Genomic DNA, 22934 nt, shown 5'->3' with positions numbered 1-22934 from the left:
GCTGTAGCCCACCGGGCTCCTCTGTCCCTGGAATTCTCCAGGCAAGAATACTGAAGTGGGTTGCCATTTCCTTCTCCAGGGAATCTTCCCAACCCAGAGATCGAACCCAGGTCTCCTGCATTGCAGGCAGATTCTTTATCAACTGAGCTATCAGGGAAGCCCTATTTTGGGTTAGATAAAAATATATTAGTAGGGACACTGGCAGTCCAGTGGTTTGGACCCAGTGCTTTTACTGCTGGGGCCCAGGTTGGATCCCTGGTTAGGGAACTAAGATTCTGTGCAGCCAAATACATATATATCCAAATACATACATACATATATCTATATATCTATTTATATATCTATATTTGGGGACTTCCCTGGTGGTTCAGTGGTTAAGACTCCATGCTTTCACTGTAGGGGCACTTAGGTCCCTAGTTCGGGAACTAAGATCGTACATGCTGCATGATACAGCCAAAAAAAAAGCGCTACCTGTGTTTAAGCTGTGTCTCTGGCTTGTGGTATGTTACTGGGCAGCAGCGCTCAGGTCTCTCCCTAGGTCATCTAGTCCAGCCCCACAGCTTCTTGCTGCCCAAATCAGCTCATTTCTATCACTGTGTTCTCCTGGATGTCTCACCCTGAGTATTCTGAAGGCACTTCAAACTCAGTAACGTGTCCCAAACCGGTGGTTTGTATTTATTTCCTGGATGAAAAAAAAAGAAAATCTCAGATGAACACTCCAGCCTGTGGGTCCTTTCCCCTCCTCCTGCCTCCTTCCTGCCAGTCAGTGACTAGTTCTGCTAATTCCTTTCTTTCTGCTAAATCCACTGTCCACATGTCCCAGATTTTATTCCTTCCCTTCCATTCCTCCTCATTGCATCCTCCTCTTCATTATCTTTTTGTTGAATCTGAAAATGGCATGATCATGCCTTGGGTCTCCTTTGTGGGTTTTCCTTGAGACGGCCTGTCATCTTTCTGGACACACACCCTCTGGTGTAAGCTCTCAATGGATGCCTTCTCCCCGGGGCTGTCACCTCTCAGGCTCATGGATGCCTGACTCTAACTCCTTCCCAGCCCCCACCCGCTTATAGGCTGCTTCTGCTGGCATCTGGGGTGAGTCCTTTCTGCCCTCACTCACCCATTGTATGCTTCCTGCCTGTGGCGTGAACAATCCAGGAGGTGTTTTGCTGAAGACACCCATGGCCACTGGACCTCCATCTCACAACACTGTCTTGAAGACATTGTGTTGGGATGAATGAAAAGGAAGAGAGAAATAAGACTGGAAATAATTGACTAGAACTCAAGGTGGATGGAAATAAGAGCAGATAGGAAAAAGTAAAGGAGAGCAGGAACCTCTCCTCTGTTTGGGGCTCAGGAGGGATTTAGAGTTTTGCAGGTGGTGGTCTGACAGTAACCTAGTGTGCTAGGACATGACATTTTTGTCCTGCCAGTTTCTGCTGTTTATTAAGCTCTATATATACTTAGGATAATAATCATACCATTTATTGAGCCCCTGCTTGGTGTTTTATTACCTCTAGTGCTTACAGTTTTATATTATGGTCATTTTTAAAGAGAAGAAAATCGAAGTTATATGATTAAAGGTTAAAGTTTTTTTTTTTGACATCAACCATTTTTTAGTGTCTTCATTGAATGTGTTGTAATATTGCTTCTGTTTCATGTTTTCGTCTCTTGGCCACAAGGGGTATGGGATCTTAGTCCCCAACCAGGGATAGAACCTGCCCTTTCTGCATTGCAAGGTGAAGTCTTACCTGCGGGACCACCAGGGAAGTCTCTGAAGTTTTCTTATGTATTCTAATGTTGTATATATCTAGTAAGATTTCAACTTAAAATCTGTGCCAAAATTTCTAAAATATTGCAACTATATAAAATATCACATATGCACAGATTCCTTTTTTAACACAAAAGTATGACCCACTGTGCTCTTAATTTTCATGGGTCATTGTTGCCTAATGTGTATCTCTATACACATAGTATCTTAAGGAACATGGTTACTGTATTAGGTAAGGTACAGGCTGTTGTTAAAGTCACTCAGTTGTGTCCGACTCTTTGCGACCCCAGGGACTGTAGCCCCCCAGACTCTTCTGTCCATGGGAATCTCCAGGCAAGAATACTGGAGTGGGTTGCCATGCCCTCCTCCAGGGGATCTTCCCGACCCAGGGATCGAACCTAGGTCTCCCACATCGCAGGCAGAGTCTTTACTGTCTGAGCCATCAGGGAAGCCCAAGGTCCAGGCTAAGCTGTTGTAATGAGTGATGCCTAGCCCGCAGTGCTTCAGACAAGGTAGAAGCGAACTTGTCTCTGAGGGGGAAGGTCCTGCTCTGGAAGGCCACCCAGGGACCCAGCCCCTTTCTGCCCTGTTGCTAGGCTGCCTCCCCTCTGCCATCATCCTGTTCTCTCTCTTGGTGGAGGCTGGGCTCCTGCTACCCAACCCCGACCCCCACCCCCTAACCTGATCTGCATTCCAGCCCTCAGAATAGAGAAAGACAGGGAAGGTGGGGACCAACGCACTTCCTCTTTGAGGCTGTCATCCAGGAGCTTCACATCACATGTCTCCCAGCTGGAGGGAGGTGGAGAAATGCAGTCCGTAGCTGGGCAGCCATGGATTCTGTGAAGACCTGGAGTTCTGTTACAACAAGGGAGAAAGAAAGACTAGATGTTGGGAGATGATTAGCATTTCTGCCACAGCTCTCTCATTTAGTTTACCTTCTAAGGTCGATTTAAGATCTCTCCTCATGGCTGTTACCTAATTCTTTTTATTATTTTAAATCACCTGTGCTGTGTTTAGTCGCTCAGTCGTGTTCGTCTCTTTGTGACCCCATGGACTGTAGCCCACCAGGCTCCTCAGTCCATTGGGCTTCTCCAGGCAAGAATACTGGAGTGGGTTGTCATGCCCTCCTCCTTAAAAAACCTACAGAGCTTTTAAAATTTTTAGATAAATTATATACTTTTGGCTGTGCTTGAGCCTTTCTCTAGTTGCGGCGAGTGGGGGGCTACTTTCTAGTCGTGGCTGGTGAGGGCTTCTCTTTGAGGCGACTTCTCTTGTTGTGGAGCGTGGGTTCCAGGGTGCTTGGGCTCAGTAGTTGTGGGGCGCACGGGCGTAGTTGCCCTGCAACACGTGGAATCTTAGCTCCCAGACCAAGAATCAAGCTTGTGCCCTCTGCATTGGCAGGCACTACTGGACTACCAACACTGGAATATCCCAGTGGTTACTTAATTCTGGGGGCAAAAAGATGCCTATCCACCAAGGGTACTCTCCAGTTAAGTCATCTTATTTGTGATCAGAGAGTTTAGTGGATTTTGCAACCAGGAGCTAGAGCTGTCTAGAGCCATATTTTGGACCACCATGGCTATTTATTGCTCAGATGACCCAAGAGTTGATAACCCAAAGAACTTACACAGCTCTGTTTTGTAAACTGGACTTCAGATCTTAAAAAAGGAGTTGATTTCACAGGTCTCTGTCTTCTACGTCTGCTGTTCCCATTCAGGTTTATTGCTTAATGGGATTTTGCAGCTTGGGGGTGTTCATGAATCTATGTATTTCACCTAACTCTCAAGTCATTTGAATTTGATAGGACCCTAAGATATTTAATAGCAAATATGTTATTGAGGAAAGACTTTTGAACTTGATAAAATTCTTTCCCATTTTTAGGACAGTACCACTCCTACAGCTATTGAAAAATGGCACCTTTGCGGATTTTTAATATCTCCTTTGTGGTCATTCTACAGACCCCCTGACAATAAAAAAAATGAATTTCAGGAAGTCAGTTTAAAAACTGTAGCATTCACACATTCATATTTTCACTTAGTCATTCTTTCACTAACAGATATTTATTGAACAGTATTCCTGTTCATAAGTGCCATAAGAGATACCAATGAGTCATGGCAGATTCAGCTCAATTTTGAGTGTCTTCTGTGCTTATATTAGCAGTCCTGTTTAGTAAGAGTTGGTGACCCAAAGAACTTACACAGTTTTTTTGTTGCAGAAAATTCACTCATGTTCTTTGCATTCTGTAAAGGCCTTCATGCATGCATCCAAGGGCTATTGAGTGCCTGCTATGTGTCAGATTATGTTCTAGGGCTGGATGTATGTCATTTGAAGATGAAAGGAACACTCAGAGGGACTTTCCTGGCAGCCCAGTGGTTAAGACTAGTGTGGATTCAGTTCCTGGTCTGGGAGCTAAGATTCCCTGTGCCTTGTGGCCAAAAAACCAAAACGGTAAGACAGAAGCAATATTGTAACAAATTCAATAAAGACTTAAAGGAAAAAAATGCATTCAGAAATGAGAGTCACAGTCATCTTAAGGAGCTCACAGTGTGAGGGGAGAAGACAGCTAAGTAAATGAACAATTAAAGTTCACTGTGATAAGTGCTCTGGGAAAGCAAGTACAGGGGAAGATGGTGAACCTATCCAGATGGGGTGATGTCAGGAAGGACTTTCAGGGTGGGCACAACAGCTGAGGTTTTAAGGAAAAATAAGAATTAGGTGAAGGAGGAGGAAAGGGCTTTCTAGGCAGGTACGGAGGCACACAGAGCGTTTGTACTTGGGGACAATTGAAGTCTAATTAAACAGTTTTTTAAAATTTGTTTTTGGCTGCATTGGCTCTTGATTGCAGTGCGTAGGCTTAGTTGCTTCATGGCACAAAGTGAAGTGAAAGTCGCTCAGTCATGTCTGACTCTTTGAGACCTCATGGACTGTTTCCCGCCAGGCTCCTCTGTCTATGGAATTCTCCAGGCAAGAATACTGCTGTAGGTGGCCATTCCCTTCACCAGGGGATCTTCCCAACCCAGGTCTCCTGCATTGCAGGCCGATTCTTTACCATCTGGGCCACCTGGGTAGCCCAAGAATACTGGAGTGGTTAGCCTATCCTTTCTCCAGGGGATCGTCTTGACCCAAGGATCGAACCAGGGTCTTCTGCATTGCAGGCAGGTTTGTTATCAGCTGAGCCACCGGGGAAGCTCTCGTGGCACAAGGGATCTTATTAATAGTTTCCCGACAACGGATCGAGCCCAGGTCCCCTGCTTTGGAAGGCAGTCTTAAACCCCTGGACCAGAAGGGAACTCCCAATTGGAGTCTAATTAACATGAGTTGACAAAGTGGGTCAGGGGAAGGCCAGAGGGGAAAGGTGTGGCTGCTGCTGCTGCTAAGTCGCTTCAGTCGTGTCCGACTCTGTGCGACCCCATAGACGGCAGCCCACCAGACTCCCCCGTCCCTGGGATTCTCCAGGCAAGAACACTGGAGTGGGTTGCCATTTCCTTCTCCAATGCATGGAAGTGAAAAGTGAAAGTGAAGTCGCTCAGTCGTGTCCAACTCTTCGTGACCCCATGGACTGCAGCCTGCCAGGCTCCTCTGTCCATGGGATTTTCCAGGCAAGAGTACTGGAGTGGGGTGCCACTGCCTTCTCTGAAGGTGTGGCTGGAGTATTGTTATTTTAGTTTAGTTGCTAAGTCATGTCCAACTCATTTTGTGACCCTGTGGTGCATCAAATTACATTGGTGCAGTGATAGCTTTCCAGAACATTACCAATCAACATTACCAGTGATAGCTTTCCATTACCAAACATTACCAACTTTACCAAATGGTCACATTACCCAGTGGTCACGGAATAGAGAGGCTCTCAGACCAAGTTAAGATGCTCAAATTGCACAGTCTATTAATTAATTCAAAATATAAGCAAGAAACAGTTCTGGGTTCTGTTAACACTTGGAATGGGGCTCCTGAGGGGTGGAAGGACTGCACACCTGAATCCTGAGCTAGGCAAGGTTGACACATTCTGCCTCTGTCTGCCACATCGGCTGCCCGCTGAGGATACCGTCACAGGGACTCTGCAGGTGGAGGCTGCCTGTGGCCAGCACACGCTTGCTCTGTTGGGGAGATTCAGGATGTCAGGGTGTCTGGAAGAGCTGTGGCTTACCAGTGACCTGCAGAGAAGCTGTGTGTTTTACCTGTTTCTAGGCAGAATATGCATGGAACCCTAATGGGTGGCTGATTTAGGGATGACATAACTGTCAACTGGAGCTTCCCTGGTGGCTTAGATGGTAAAGAATCTTCCTGCAATGCAGGAGACCCAGGTTTGATCCCTGGGTTGGGAAGATCCCCTGGAGGATGGCATGGCAACCCACTCCAGCATTCTTGCCTGGAGAGTCCCATGGACAGAGGAGCCTGGTGGACTACAGTCCATGAGGTCATGAAGAGTCGGTCACGACTGAAGTGACTTAGCCACAACTGAGTGACTTTCACTTTCACTTTTTAACTGGGAGGTGGTCAGTTGGGAGGTGGCAGATCCGTGTCTTACTATTACCTAGGATTTACTTGGTCCATCCTTGATTTTCTGCTTGGGAGCAATACTGTTTTCTGTTTTGTTCTTTTTATCAGTGTTTAGCACACATATGTTCCTTTTGCTTGTCTTCATCACATCTTAAAAGTGACTGACAATATCCATGAAATTCATGCTATTTGTTTTTCTGGTTTTCTATGTATCAGAATTAAATGTTCTTTAATAGTATGGCAAATACATAGGGTACACGGATTATAAAGGTTTATATACACTAATTGGGAATTTGGACTTTATCCTGTGGACAGCAGGCTAAAACATTTCTTTTTCTTTTTTAAAGCAGAATGAGCAGATTCGTATGTTAAAGATCATAATGCAGGCAGATTGGAGACTGGATCTGGGGGAGGCAAACCTGGAATGGATTGTACCCTGTGTGGGAAGAGATGAACCTTGCAGAGTATTGGTAGCAGGGAGGAGAGGTGTGGAGACAGAGTTAGGAGCTTTTTTAGGAGATGATGATGGATTTTTGGGTGGATTGGGGGTCATTCCTGGAGATGGGGATTATGGCAGGAGGGGCTGGTAGAGGGGCCCCTATTTTAAAGAATGCAGTTTTGCACATTGTTGGAGTCAGCTTGGCTGGAACGAACAGGTGACCTCAGAATTTCGGTGGTTTCTAAAAGCAAATCTTCGTTTTTTGCTCATGTCGCACATGAGGCTGAGCAGGTCTCTGGCTGCTGTTTCAAGCTGGGTCTACTCCACGCTTCTTTCCCACGCAGGGACCAGGCAGAGAGAACACAGCCGTCTCAGGATGTGCCATTTCTACACAGAGTGGAGGAGTGAATGAGCTGGCTGAAACCCGTGTTATAGATTTGGTTTAAGGTGGCTGCAGATTCCTTCCTCTTAATGGACAAGTGGAATTTTATATCCCTCCCTTGAATCTGGGCTCAGCTTAGTGATTTGTCTGCCTCATGGGACATGGTGGAAGAGACATTCTGGGGATGTCTGTTAAAACTTCTGTTCTTTGTCGGCTTACCAACATGGGGGGTGGACAGGGATATAAAGTGAAAAATTGTGGATGCTAATATAGTACCCTGTAGATGCTGGGCCTCACATGCTTATCGGGCTTCTAAATAACACACATAATAGAAAACGGTTATGACAGGGACCTCCCTGGTGGTCTAACCTTCCACTGTAGGGGGTGTAGGTTTGACCCCTGATGAGGGGACTGAGATCCTGCATGCTGTGCGGTGTGGCCAAAAAAAAAAAAAAGTTATAGCAACAAGGTATTTCTGTTATTTTCTGATTAGCTCTCAGTTATTCAGCAAATTAGAACACCGAGACCACCCTTTTCACTGAGTTTTCTGGTCAGTTATGGTTTTGCAGATCCATCTTAGGTCTCATCAGGGTCACTTTATCATTTCAACTGTTGCTTGTTGTGGGTGGACTTATCATATCCCTTATACTGTTAACTTGGTTTTCCAATCCACTTCTTTTAAAAGTGCCACACGTCATAGTACCTTGCTAAATAGTGAAAACAAATTCTGTAGTCCTGCTATATCCTTTGTTCCCAAACCCAAAAGGCACGGAGAGTAGCTGAAAGTAGGAAATAACCTCTTCCCCTGACTGTCCTGGTTTCAGATCTTCACATCTTTGTGTGTCTAGCTCTCTTTCAATCTGTTCATTACTAGATGTTTAAAAAACCTAACATGTAATTACACTGAATTGGGAGAAGAGAAATGAGAGCCAAAAAATTAGCAGTGTTGAAGCAGTGACATTGATCTTACCCAGGCTCACTAATGATAACTTGTGTTTATCTGGGTTCTCTTGTGAAACAGAATAGGGGGTGTGTGTGTGTGTGCGCAGATTATACACACACACAGACACACACACACACACACACACACACATATAGGGAGGGAGGGAGACAGAGAAGTAGTGGGGGAAGGGAGAGAAAGACAGAAAGAAAGGTTTATTTTAAGGAACTGGCTTATGTGATTGTGGAGTCTGTGCTTATGCATTGACCCCATGGACTGTAGCCAGGCTCCTCTGTCCTTTGGATTTTTTCCAGGCAACAATACTGGAGTAGGTTGCCATTTCCTTCCCCAGGGGATCTTCCCCACCCAGAGATCAAACCCACGTCTCCTGCATTACAGGTGAATTCTTTACCACTGAGCCATTGGGGAAGCCCAGTTGTGGAGTCTGGGGAGTCCCAAATCTGCAGGGCAGGCCAGAGGCTGGAAACTCCTGCAGAATAGATGTTGCAGCTTGAGTCTGAAGCCAGTCTAGAAGCAGAATTCCCTCTTCATCTGGGAACCACAGTCTTTTTCTTGTAGGGCCTTCAGCTGTAACTGTAACAAGGCTCACCTGTGTTACAGGAGGATGATCTACTTTACTCGAAGTGAAATCATTTAAAATGTTGACCACATCTGAAAAATATCTTCACAGTCACCACTGAAATGATGTTTGGCCAAATATCCAGATACTGTGGTATCCGGATACTGTTGGCACATAAGATTAACCATCACCTGGCTAGTTGTTAAGATTCCCATCCTCCCATTAGCTGCAGAGCTTCAGCTCAGCACCCGCTGCAGGCAGCCTTGGGAGGGGTAGTTCACTGAAGTGGGTTTAACCCAGCGCCCTTGGCCCCAGGATCCCCTTCCGTGTGCACATTTGTATTGAGGTGAGTGGAGCAGAGACATTACTTTGCCACCAAAGGTCCGTCTAGTCAAAGCTGTGGTTTTTCCAGTGGTCACGTATGGATGTGAGAGTTGGACTATAAAGCTGAACGCCGAAGAACTGATGCTTTTCAACTGTGGTGTTGGAGAAGACTCTTGAGAGTCCCTTGGACTGCAAGGAGATCCAACCAGTCCATCCTAAAGGAAATCAGTCCTGAATATTCATTGGAAGGACTGATGCTGAAGCTGAAACTCCAATCCTTTGGCCACCTGATGCGAAGAACTGACTCACTGGGAAAGACCCTGATGATGGGAAAGACTTAAGGCGGGAGGAGAAGGGGACAACAGAGGATGAGATGGTTGGATGGCATCACTGACTCAATGGACATGAGTTGGTGATGGATGGGGAAGCCTGGCATGCTGCAGTCCATGGGGTCGCAAAGTGTTGGACACGACTGAGCGACTGAACTGAACTGAGTGGAGAAGACACCTACTGCCTTTGCTGTGATCATTGTAGCCTCAAGTCGCGAGCTTGGGTTTCGGAAGGGCTTTCTGCATGGGCGAGGAAATCCCTTTGTTTTGGGCTGACCGGGCTTCCTTGGCTTTGATCTTTGGGAGTGAGCCTTTGGCTTGCATTCCCCTTTCTTTCTCTGCCTCTTTGTCTCCATCTCAAAGTGCAAAAGGGAAGCAGACTGTTTGCATTTAGTGACTGTGTGGCTTTGCTTTGATGGGGCCACGGTGCTGCTGGAGGAGTTTGCATGGTCTGTGGCTCACGGACCAGGTTCCTAGAAAAAGGAAACGCATTTAGGTGAGGAAACAGCTGGCTGGGTTTAGAAACTTGATCAGGGATGAGTGTGTATTTTGTTCTCTGGCCACTTCCTGTCCTTCCCCTTGCTTTGTTTACCTCCTGTGGCTCTCCTCCCAGGCGTGAGGATTTGATTGTTGGCTCCTTTTACACCTAGTGCCTACTTTGAGCTCCAGCTCCATGCTGGTGCTCGCGGTAGCAGGGTGCTACGTCAAGATCTGAACAACTAAATCCTAGGCTGGGTCTCCAGTAGCTGAACATCACCCATCATTCTCCCCGACGTAATGCTGAGAACAAAGATGCTTTTAGTCTCCGGCAGGGGGGTTGCATTCATTGCTCCTTTTCCTGTTTCCCATTCACCCTCATCAGAAAAGTCAGCTGTCACCGAGGTGGTCGTTTATCTTCTCATTCTCCAGAGCTGACATCCTTCCTGCATTCTCCGAGCTGGAAATCAGCTAGATCTTTGTCTGGATTGTAGACTGGATTGTATTTGAAATGCAGAATTGTACTGAAGCCTGCAAGGGTCAGACCCACCCTCCAGGTGAACCTGTGCAGAGGTGGCAGTCAGTCGAGTGTATGTGAGCTCAGTTGCTCAGTTGTGTCTGAGTCTTTGCAACCCCACAGACTGTAGCCTGCCAGGCTCCTCTGTCCATGAGATTTCCCAGGGAAGAAAACTGGAGTGGATTGCCATTTCCGTTTCCAGGGGATCTTCCCCACCCAGGGATGGAGCCTGTGACTCCTGCAGTTGTGAGGGAAACCTACATGTAGAGCTAAAAGAGAATTCTGAGGTTTTTCTTTCTGCAGATACTCTAGACTGAGTAGTGGGTTTCAGCCTGTTGATCATAAATATTTGTGTTTATTATTTTTACCTCTAAGACAATGTTTCTCAGCTTTTAGAATGACTGTTTGTCTAAGGAGCAAAGTTAAATTTAATTTGAATTCTCTTTTAAGGAGAGAAGTGAAATCTTAAGGAGTAAAGATTTTGTGGAGTAGGGTTAGACATTAGAGGACTCCAGAATTTTTTTTTTAATTGATATATAATTCACATCATCCTTTTAAAGTGTTTATTTACAATTTAGCAGCTGTACAGTCATCACTAATTCTGGAACATTTTCATACCCCAAAAGAAACTACATACCCATCAGCATTCTTCTCTGATTCCCATCAGTCACTCCTCAGCATTCTGTCGCTGGCAACCACTAATCTACTTGTTAACTCTATAGATCTTTCCATTTTGATTTTTTATATAAACAGAATCATTCAATATGTGACCTTTTAATAACTGGCTTCCTAGACTTAGCACAATATAGGTGAACGCTTGGGGTGTTTCCACACTTTGACTGTGATGAATAATGCTGCTACTTGTGTACAGGTTTTGTGTGCAGGCATATGTTTTCAGTTCTCTGAAGTATATTCCTCTATTTCTTTGCATTGATCACTGAGGAAGGCTTTCTTATGTCTCCTTGCTATTCTTTAGAACTCTGCATTCAGATGCTTATATCTTTCCTTTTCTCCTTTGCTTTTCGCTTCTCTTCTTTTCACAGCTATTTGTAAGGCCTCCCCAGACAGCCATTTTGCTTTTTTGCATTTCTTTTCCATGGGGATGGTCTTGATCCCTGTCTCCTGTACAATGTCACGAACCTCATTCCATAGTTCATCAGGCACTCTATCTATCAGATCTAGGCCCTTAAATCTATTTCTCACTTCCACTGTATAATCATAAGGGATTTGATTTAGGTCATACCTGAATGGTCTAGTGGTTTTCCCTACTTTTCTTCAATTTAAGTCTGAATTTGGCAATAAGGAGCTCATGATCTGAGCCACAGTCAGCTCCCGGTCTTGTTTTTGCTGACTATATAGAGTTTCTCCATATTTGGCTGCAAAGAATATAATCAATCCGATTTCGGTGTTGACCATCTGGTGATGTCCATGTGGAGAGTCATCTCTTGTGTTGTTGGAAGCGGGTGTTTGCTATGACCAGTGTGTTCTCTTGGCAAAACTCTATTAGCCTTTGCCCTGCTTCATTCCGTATTCCAAGGCCAGATTTGCCTGTTACTCCAGGTGTTTCTTGACTTCCTACTTTTGCATTCCAGTTCCCTATAATGAAAAGGACATCTTTTTTGGGTGTTAGTTCTAAAAGGTCTTGTAGGTCTTCATGGGACCGTTCAGCTTCTTTAGTGTTACTGGTTGGGGCATAGACTTGGATTACTGTGATATTCAATGGTTTGCCTTGGAAACGAACAGAAATCATTCTGTCATTTTTTAGATTGCATCCAAGTACTGCATTTCGGACTCTTTTGTTGACCATGATGGCTACTCCATTTCTTCTAAGGGATTCCTGCCCTCAGTAGTAGATATAATGGTCATCTGAGTTAAATTCACCCATTCCAGTCCATTTTAGTTCGCTGATTTCTAGAAAATTAGAGATACCAGGGGAACATTTCATGCAAAGATGGGCTCGATAAAGGACAGAAATGGTATGGACCTAACAGAAGCAGAAGATATTAAGAAGAGGTGGCAGGAATACACCGAAGAACTGTACAAAAAAGATCTGCATGACCAAGATAATCACGATGGTGTGATCACTCACCTAGAGCCAGACATCCTGGAATGTGAAGTCAAGTGGGCCTAAGAAAGCATCACTATGAACAAAGCTAGTGGAGGGGATTCCAGTTGAGCTGTTTCAAATCCTGAAAAATGATGCTGTGAAAGTGCTGCACTCAATTTGCCAGCAAATTTGGAAAACTCAGCAGTGGCCATAGGACTGGAAAAGGTCAGTTTTCATTCCAATCCCAAAGAAAGGCAATGCGAAAGAATGCTCAAACTACTGCACAATTGCACTCATCTCACATGCTGGGAAAGTAATGCTCAAAATTCTCCAAGTCAGTCTTCAGCAATAGAACCATGAACTTTCAGATGTTCAAGCTGGTTTTAGAAAAGGCAGAGGAACCAGAGGTCAGATTGCCAACATCCGCTGGATCATCGAAAAAGTAAGAAAGTTCCAGGAAAACATCTATTTCTGCTTTATTGACTATGCCAAAGCCTTTGACTGTGTGGATCACAATAAACTCTGGAAAATTCTTCAAGAGATGGGGATACCAGACCACCTGACCTGCCTCTTGAGAAACCTATATGCAGGTCAGGAAGCAACAGTTAGAACTGGACATGAAACAACAGACTGGTTCCAAATAGGAAAAGGAGTACATCAAGGCTGTATATTGTCACCCTGCTTATTTAACTTCTATGCAGAGTACATCATGAGAAACGCTGGACTGGAAGAAACACAAGCTGGAATCAAGATTGCCAGGAGAAATAATCAATAACCTCAGAGATGCAGATGACACCACCCTTATGGCAGAAAGTGAAGAGGAACTAAAAAGCCTCTTGATGAAAGTGAAAGTGGAGAGTGAAAAAGTTGGCTTAAAGCTCAACATTCAGAAAACGAAGATCATGGCATCCGGTCCCATCACTTCATGGGAAATAGATGGGGAAACAGTGGAAACAGTGTCAGACTTTATTTTTTTAGGCTCCAAAATCACTGCAGATGGTGACTGCAGCCATGAAATTAGAAGACACTCCTTGGAAGAAAAGTTATGACCAACCTAGATAGCATATTGAAAAGCAGAGACATTACTTTGCCAACAAAGGTCCATCTAGTCAAGGCTATGGTTTTTCCTGTGGTCTTGTGTGGATGTGAGAGTTGGACTGTGAAGAAGGTTGAGCGCTGAAGAATTGATGCTTTTGAACTGTGGTGTTGGAGAAGACTCTTGAGAGTCCCTTGGACTGCAAGGAGATCCAACCAGTCCGTTCTAAAGGAGATCAGCCCTGGGTGTTCTTTGGAAGGAATGATGCTAAAGCTGAAACTCCAGTACTTTGGCCACCTCATGTGAAGAGTTGACTCATTGGAAAAGACTCTGATGCTGGGAAGGATTGGGGGCAGGAGGAGAAGGGGACGACAGAGGATGAGATGGCTGGATGGCATCACTGATTCAATGGACGTGAGTCTGAGTGAACTCTGGGAGATGGTGATGGACAGGAAGGCCTGGCGTGCCGTGATTCATGGGTCGCAAAGAGTTGGACGCGACTGAGCAACTGAACTGAACTGAACGACAGATGATTTTGAGAATCTTTTCAAGTGCTGCTGCCACTTGTGTATTTTCTTTGGAGAAATGTTTGTTCAGATTATTTGCCCATTTAAAAAATTAGATGTTTGTCTTTTTATTGTTGAGTTGTGGGAATTCTTTATATATTGTGGATACAGATCTCTTACTGATTGGTTACATGATTTGCAAATGTTTTCTCCCATTTTGTCAATGTCCTTTCACAAAGTGTTCTTTGAAGCACATTTTGATGAAGTTCAGTTTATATATATTTTTTCTTTTGTTGCTGGTACTTTTGGTGTGTTACCTGAGGAACCAGTGCCTGATTCAACATCATGATGATTTACATCTATGTTTTCTTTTAAGAATTTTGTAGTTTTAGCTCTTATTAAGGATTTGATTCCTTTTGAATTAATTTTTATACCTGGTGATACATGGTCTGGCATTGGGGTCCATCTTCATTCTTTGCATGTGGATGTCCAGTTCTACCAGCACCATTTGTTGAAAAGATTATTCTTTCCCCTTGAGTTGTTTGGCAACCTTGTTCAAAATGAATTGTCTTCAAATAGATACATTTATTTCTATATTCTCAGTTCTATTCCGTTGATCTATATGTCTATCTTGATGCCTGCTGGACCCTGACTTTTAAACCCTAAGTGTCCTGGATGGGCAAGTATACTTAGGGCAGAAGTGACTTGTGGGAATTCCTTTTATCTCTGTAGGTTCAGGATTTATCCTCGCATTTGGCTCAGAAGTTCATTATCTCATCAATTCTCCAGTGCTTTTAAGATGATTTTTTAATTTATTTATTTATACAGCATTAAATTTATTTATACAGCATTTTCAGGAAGAGGGGGCAGTATGTTCCTGAGAAGATTTTGGCAAGTAGGGAAATTATTCATGGTATCTTAGAGAAGGACCATTGTATTCAGTGGGTCTTCCCAGGTGGCTCAGTGTTATAGAATTCACCTGCCAATGCAGGAAACACAGGAGATGCGGGTTCGATCCCTGAATCAGGAAGATCCCCTGAAAGAGGAAATGGCAACGCTCTCCAGTGTTCTTGCCTGGAGAATTGCATGGACAGAGAAGCCTGGTGGGGTACAGTTCATAGGGTGGCAAAGAGTCAGACGTGACTAAGCATGCACACACGACAAATCAAATATTCAGTATTGCTTTTAAAGTCAAATTCATAATGTCTAGTAATAGCAGCTGCCATTTATTGAGCACTTTTTCTGTTCCCTGGTGGTTCAGATGGCAAAGAATCTGCCTGCAATGCAGGAAACCTGGGTTTGATCTCTGGGTCGGGAAGATCCCCTGGAGGAGGAAATGGCATCCCACTCTAGTATTCTTGCCTGGAGAATCCCATGGACAGAGGATCCTGGTGGGTACAGTACATGGGGCCGCAAAGAGTCGGACATGACTGAGCGACTAACACAGACACATTTTCTGTCCCAAGCTTTTGACTGGGGGCATGACATTAACTTTTAATCTTATTAGCATAATGAACCTGTAACACGATGGGTACCCCCATTATTCCTGTTTTATAAACGAATAAGCAGAGACTTCAGAGGTTCTGAGACTTAACCTAAGGACAGACAGCGACAATTAGCTGCGTTTAACCAGACCCAGACCTTGGACTCCTTAGTCAGGCTCCCGGCCCCAAGGGAGCTCCCCTTCTGCCTGTTCCAGTTTCCAGTTCTTTGATGAATGCTGGAAAGCTTTAAGGCCTGAGCTTTGTCTCCCTTTCCTGTCTCTCCTTTTCCCTGGCCCCCTTGTGGTGGAAGTGTGCATTGCGACAGGCGGGCGCTCAGGAGAGTCGGTCACAACTGCTCTCACTTCCCGCTCAGACAGAGAGTGGTACCCAGGAATATGAGTTTTCACGTGTTCCCAGGGGACTTCTGTTGCCTTGGGTCTTGGACCTGACTTTAAGAAATTCTGTAGTATGATTTGTATGTATGTATCATGATGTGAACATGATCTGTTTACATCATGGATACTGTGGAGTTACTGTGTTCCTATTACTGAAGAGCGGATTTTCCCAGTGTCTGGGGAGTGGCCCTTTCCCCTTCAGTCCCTTGAAAAGCAGTATATGACTTCAATTACTGTTACTATTATTGGCTGTGCTTGAAGGATGTGGAATCCTCGTTGCCCACCCAGGGATCAAGCCCACCCCGCATTGGAAGCGCAGAGTCTCAACCACTGAACCACCAGGGAAGTCCAATACTTGAATTACTTTTTAGAAAATTTCGTTTACTTAGTTTTGCCTGCATCGGGCCTTTGTTGCTGTGCGGGCTTTTCTCTGGTTGTGGCGAGTGGGGGCTGCTCTTCAGCTGCAGCGTGTGGGCTTCTCATTGCAGTGGCTTCTCTTGTTGCAGAGCAGAGGCTCAAGGGCCCTCGGACTTCAGTAGTTGTGGCGCATGGACTCAGTTGCTCCTTGGCATGTGGGGTATTTTTGGACCAGGGATTGAACCCGTTTGTCCTTCATTGGCAGGTGGATTCTCTACCAGTGAGCCACCAGGGAAGCCCTCAGTGATACTTTGAAATGAGAGCATTTGTGTCTAGTGCTTTGTAAGCCCTGTTGTCAGGGAGAGATGAGAATGTTCCAGTCAGGACAACTTTGATGTTAAAATGTAACATCCAGTAACCCTTTGGGTTTGACTGTGGTGGGAGCTGAAGGGAAAAGTAAAGTATCTGGTTATTTTAAGGAAGAAAAATCTCACCCTTTCTTCACCTTCCTTCGCCCACTCTATCTCAGATTGTGAAGTGGTCTGACTGCTGTTTGCCGTTAGCTTGCCGACCTGGGGATCCTTATCAATTAATCGCCAAAGCAAGTGTGGATGACTTCAGCAAGCTAGGGGTGGCATTCCTGGAAGATAGACTCCAGATGGCTAATGGACTGATACCCCAGAAGATCGTGTGTAAGTAACTTGGGGAAATTTTCATCATAGCAGGATGCCATCGTTAACAAGCTTAAGGACGATTGAGCACTCCTGTTTGGTATGACTTAAGGGCAACACAGAGAAGGCAATGGCACCCCACTCCAGTACTCTTGCCTGAAAAATCCCATGGACAGAGGAGCCTGGTAGGCTGCAGTCCATGGGGTTGCTGAGGGTCGGGCACGACTGAGCGACTTGACTTTAACTTTTCACTTTCATGCATTGGAGAAGGAAATGGCAACCCATTCCAGTGTTCTTGCCTGGAGAATCCCAGGGACGGGGGAGCCTGATGGGCTGCCGTCTATGGCGTCACACAGAGTCGGACATGACTGAAGTGACTTAGCAGCACTTAGCAGTAAGGGCAACACTGGTGGTATGGTCGCTAAGTCATGTCCGACTCTGCAACCTCATGGGCTGCAGCCCGCCAAGACTCTTCTGTCCATGGGGATTCTCCAGGCAACAAAACTGCGGTGGGTTACCATTTCCTTCTCCAGGGGATCATCCCGACCCAGGGATCGAACCCAAGTTTCCTGCGTTGGCAGGTGGATTCCTTCCTGCTGAGCCACCGGGGAGGCCCTGCACCTTGTTTCTTAGAATCACTATCGCATAAAAGATTGACACCCACACAACTGAATCTGTAAGCAAGTGGACACAGTCACCTCTCTGAAACTCCAACTGTTCACCAATCAATACGAGGGTCTGAGGTTTTCTGATCTGTATGGGAAAGGTGTGGAAATTCTGCAGTTTCACTGGGGACTCTCAGGGGTACCCTTCTAACCGGGGGGTGGGGGGTGGGGAGCGGTTATGTGGATCCCACGGAGGCCGCAGAGTTAGAAGGTGATGTGAGCTGCGTGGAATGGAGGTCTTGCGGTACAGACAAGGCCCCGAGGTTTTGCACTGAGATGTGAGGCAAGGCAGAGGGTTGATGGGCTGTCTTTTCTCTTCCCTTTAGCTGTCCACTTGCAGGACTCTGCCCTAAAGGAACTTAAGGGTCAGGCCTCAGACCTGCCAGCCCAGCTCCTGCAGCCTGACCCTGAATCTTGTATTGAGAGGAACCCTCCTGAGCCCGACACTATGGAGGACCCCCAGTCTCCTGGTTCTGCATCCACAAGGGGGCCAGGCGGGGCCCCTGGGGGCAATGAGCCAGCCATGGACGGTGACAGAGGCGTGGGCTCCATTGAGCACTGTCCCCTCCATCTGTCCAGCTGCCATGAGTGTTTGGAGCTTGAGAACAGCACCATTGAATCCGTCAGGTTTGCCTCTGCAGAGAACATTCCAGATCTCCCGTACGACTACAGCAGCGGTTTGGAGGGCCTCGACGATGACCTCCGCCCTGAGAGGGATGAGAGGAGGGTCAATGTCATGGGCAAGGCCCCCAACATCCTCCTTTACGTGGGCTCTGACTCTCGGGATGGCCAGGACAGGCTCCAGCAGGTCCGATCTGCCCTGGCCGACTGTGTGGACACGGACTGTTACACTCTGTACCACCTGCCTCCAGAAAATGCTCTCAGGGACCCGTGGCCAGACAACTGTCTGCTGCTGGTCATCGCCACCGGGGAGCCCGTCCCCGAGGACCTGTCCCGGAGGTTCATGGCCTATCTTTCTCAGGGAGGGAAGGTGCTGGCCCTGGCGTCGTCCTTCACGCTGCCTGGCTTCCGGGTGACCAGCAAGTCCCCGCTGCAGGACACGGTCCAGAGCTTGGTTTTCTGCAAGGCAGACGGGAGCCTGCTGAGGCTCAGCATCCTGAGCAGTGGCTGCGTTTATGAGGAGGGGCCCGGGGAGCCGCTCGGCCCCAGCAAGCTCCACGGCCACCTGGACAGTGAGGATGGGGACAGGCTTGTGGTGCAAGTGCCTTTCGGGATTCACGGAGGAGAAGCTGTTCTTTGCCAGGTACGGAAGCTGGCAGCCGGGTCTTTGGGTCTCTTGATGGGACATGGCTTCTGAAGGTTCCTGAAGGGGTAACTAAAGGGTCTGTGTGCCGTGTGGGTAGGGTACTTCTGTCCTTATCCGGGGAATTTTTGCCACTGGTGAGTTGCAGGTTGAGATGTGGGCTGTCCTGTATCCTGTTTCACCGAAAGGCTTGTGATGGAGGAGAGAATGGAAGTGAAAGTCCTTCAGCCGTGTGTGACTCTTTGTGACCCCATGGACTACACGGTCCATGGAATTCTCCAGGCCAGAATCCTGGAGTGGGTAGCCTTTCCCTTCTCCAGGGGATCGTCCCAATCCAGGGATTGATTGTAGGTCTCCGGCATTGTGGGCAGATTCTTTACTAGCTAAGGCTAATTAAAGACTGCTGGTTAACCAAGCGTTAGCCAAAGCTTCTTACTTGTTTTAAACTGTATACTGGTTATATTGTTCAGTCACTCAGTCATGTTCGACTCTTTGTGACCTCCTGGACTGCAGCCACGCCAGGCTTCCCTGTTCTTCACCATCTCCCAGAGTTTGCTCACAGTCATGTCCGTTGAGTCAGTGATGCCATCCAACCATCTCATCCTCTGCTGCCCCCTTCTCCTCTGGTTGGTAATACTCTTTCTAAAATCCGTCAGTTCACTCTCTTGCCTCAAAACACTCTAGTTAATAAACTCAAACTGTTATTTAATGTAGGGAATTGAGCACCTTGGGGTGGTGATTCCCAACAGTAGTGTCTATCATGTTAAAATGTTGTAGTTGATGTCAGGGATGTGCCTGGACACTCACCCACTGCTGGGATACTGTGTTGAAAACACCTTTAAATCCTTAGTTCCTTTATGATTTGTCGCTCTTAAAATCTAAGTGCTGAGCACAAGTTGAAATAAGTGAAGTGATCTTGAAGTGATTTCTGGCAAATTATTACGTAGGTGGTGGTGCTAGTAGTAAAGAACCCGCCTGCCAATGCAGGAGACATAAGACACCCGGGTTTGATCCCCGAGTGGGGGAGATCCCCCTGGAGAAGGAAATGGCAACCTATTTCAGTATTCTTGCTTGGGAAATCCCAAGGACAGAGGCGGCTGGTGGGCTACAGTTTGTGGGATTGCAGAGAGTCGGACACGACCGAAGGGACTTAACACATACACACACACGAATACATAAGTAAGAAGAAAACGGAAACAGAGATGAAAGGATGCTACTTCCCTTCCCGTCCTTAGGGGGTGCCTTTGGCGCCAGAGCTGTCTTTTTCCCCCATGTTCCCCTTTTAGCATTTTGTTTGTTTGTTTAAGCAAATGGTAGGTAGCAGGATAGACTGCTTCAGAATTCCTGATCATTTACTGCAGATCTTTTAATACCTTTGGACGAAAGTTTTTGTTAGAGTTTAGGTGAACTCTTATCCTTAAGGATTTGTGATCTAATGAGAAAACTAAGTAGATGTGGCTCTTTTGCCCAGAATGGTTCCCAGGATGAGGGTAACAGATTTTGTTTTATTATACGGATCTTTTTTTGAGTTAGAGAATTGTTGCCTTCTATTTTGGTGTGGCTTCTTTTCATTTCATATGCTGTGTCTCTCTCCAGCTCTCCTACAAATTAAGTCTCTTGGGTTTTCTGATCAAACATTCTTCAAGGGGACAGATACTTGTTTCTTTACTATTCTGAAGTTCACTCACTCGTTCTTAAGGTAATACTTCTTGAATTGTATATAGATGTATATAATGAAGATTATAGATGCATATAATGAAGAAATCTGACCATCAGGCCAGATAAACATGTACAACCCAAGCTGATTTCATGTGGGCTGCAAATCCCATAATTCATTTTTGGAGGCCTAATAAATGCTCCTCTTTTTTTTCTCTGCAAATATGGTAACTATAGTAACTGCGCATTCTCAGAAAATCCACTTAAAAACCTGACTTCCTAGAGCTGTATTTCAGCTTCGAGTAGTGAATTTTACCACCCTGGTGCATAGACTTGTACTAGAAAATTGATTTGGCACTGTGGCGATCCATTGCTCCGAGTTACATAGCAAATCTGCCTGCTGCACCATTTAAATTGACCCCATCACTGTCATAAAATTTGATACTGCATGCACTGCCCTAGGAAAAAAAGGCAATATGATGCAGCTTCAAAAATGAGATTCAGAGGATTAGAATGTCATTTTTGATTTTAAATGACTTCCACTCTCTGTGTGCCCAAGTATTGTTTGCTCCTCAGGCCTGTGTCACTACCGCACTGCCGAGATCAACCAATAAATATGAGCACAGGCTGGTTCGTTTCCTCTTTGCCTGTTCAATTTCACAGTCTTCATCTTTGTAGTAAATGGAGCATTGATGTAACCCAGTAAGAGGAGGGCTTCAAGGGCAAACCACAGCTGCACAGTAGGTGGTGGTCTCACGGCCGGGGAACTAGTTAATGCCTTGGGCATTCATCGTCATGCAGAAAAAGGCAATCTTGGTGTACCGCTCTCCTGACCAGACATGCAGGAAAAATTTTAAGGCTGTGGATTAAGGCCGACACTCGATTATCAACTGAACCAGGACGTTGGCATGAAGTTGTCCAAGTAGAGCTTGTGAAATGGATTTGAAGTATTCTGTGTCCTTATTGAGCTTGCTGTCCAAGGGACTCTCAAGAGTCTTCTCCAACACCACAGTTCGAAAGCATCAATTCTTTGGTGCTCAGCTTTCTTCACAGTCCAACTCTCACATCCATACATGACTAAAAACCAAAGCTTTGACTAAAGCTTTGGGTCTGGTCTAAATGCCTTAATTTTAGACAAAGCCAAGTTACCGAAATGGGCCCATTGCTGTGGTAACATCATTACAGCTGGAGGGCGAGACATTGGTCGCAAACCGCAGAGGACCATGAGGGTGAGTGTGGCTAGCACGCACCCCGGTGGCCTTTTTTGTGGAGCGAGGTACAGGGGCAGACGTGGCCTCTCTTCTTGTCTCCACTGTGTATGCGTGTTACTCGCTGAGTCATGTGTAACTCTTTGTGACCCCATGGACTGCAGCCCTCCAGGCTCCTCTGTCCATGGGGATTCTCCAGGCAAGACTACCGGAGTGAACTGCGATTCCCTTTTCCAGGGGAATCTCCCCAACCCCAGGGATCGAGCCCAGGTATCCCACATTGCGGGCAGATTCTTTACTCTCTGAGCCACCAGGGAAGACCCGTCTCCATTGTAGAAACACCTCATCTTGAAACTGACAGTCCGCCGCCGCCAAGTCGCTTCAGTCGTGTCCGACTCTGTGTGACCCCACGGACTGCAGCCTACCAGGCTTCCCTGTCCATGGGATTCTCCAGGCAAGAACACTGGAGTGGGTTGCCATTTCCTTCTCCAGAAACTGACAGTAGCCCTTCACAATGTCCATGCTTTCCTTCACCTCCTGCAATCCCAAGGCCCGCTCCTAGGGGGAGCTCTCCTCTTCCTTCTCCACATCTCCCCCCTGTGACAGTGACTTCAGTAACAGCCCCCCAGAGTACTTGCTTTGTGCAGGGGGCACATGTACCATTAACACTCATGCACCACGCACCACCACCCTCCACCCCCCACCACCCACAGCCCCAGGTGAAGACAGAGCTTGCTCATTTGATATCTGCCGCCTGCAAGAGGTAATCTCCGGACAGTCACATGGTCACCTGGATGAAACGTGACCCACCGCCTTGCTGACCGTCCGTCCCGGCACCAGCCTTGTCCCCTGGAGAGGAGAGGCACACCCTTGGGTAGCAACATAGAGGACATGCAGTGGGATTCAGATGCCTTAAAGGATGTCATCTTCTGCCTTCTCCCTCCTCCAGGGTGGTTTAAGGCGGGGGTCCCTAGCCCCCAGGATCTAATGCCTGATGATCTGAGGTGGAGCTGATGGAAGCAGAATAGAATAAATGCAGTGTGCTTGAATCACCCCGGACCTGCCCCACTCCCCCAGCACCCCGTGGAAAACTTGTCTTCCATGAAGATGATCCCTAGTGCCAAAAAAGGTTGGGGACCGCTGGTAGTGGGCATCAGGCTCAGTCGTGGGTGAAGCGGGCCACCCTCAGCTGACCCGATGGAATGTGGGAACTGGACAGTTCTGCGAGCCTTTTTAGATTGGCTTCAACTTTCCACAAGTGCATTGTTTTGGTCAGGGTATTTGGGCAGTATTTTTGTTCTGGTTAAGGTTTGAGTGGGGATTGAGAGATTTTAAGTTGCCTGAAGGCTGCCACTAGGCTTTTTATGATGTTCTTATAACATAAGGCTGGGA

General features: G+C 46.4%; 1 protein-coding gene across 5 annotated transcripts in view; it reads left to right on the top strand.

Moving 5' to 3' along the window:
- HLCS (holocarboxylase synthetase) overlaps positions 1-22934 on the top strand; it is a 214160-nt gene that overhangs the window by 25789 nt on the left and 165437 nt on the right. For all 5 annotated transcript variants that reach the window (XM_027548789.1, XM_027548791.1, XM_027548793.1 and 2 more), the window contains exons 3-4: positions 16608-16770; positions 17741-18678. In XM_027548789.1, the coding sequence (XP_027404590.1) occupies positions 16608-16770; positions 17741-18678 (1101 nt within the window). The remainder of the gene's footprint in view (positions 1-16607; positions 16771-17740; positions 18679-22934) is intronic.

This window comes from Bos indicus x Bos taurus, chromosome 1 (assembly GCF_003369695.1).
Source record: "Bos indicus x Bos taurus breed Angus x Brahman F1 hybrid chromosome 1, Bos_hybrid_MaternalHap_v2.0, whole genome shotgun sequence".
Taxonomy (NCBI): domain Eukaryota; kingdom Metazoa; phylum Chordata; class Mammalia; order Artiodactyla; family Bovidae; genus Bos; species Bos indicus x Bos taurus.
This window is presented reverse-complemented; position numbering and strand designations above follow the sequence as displayed.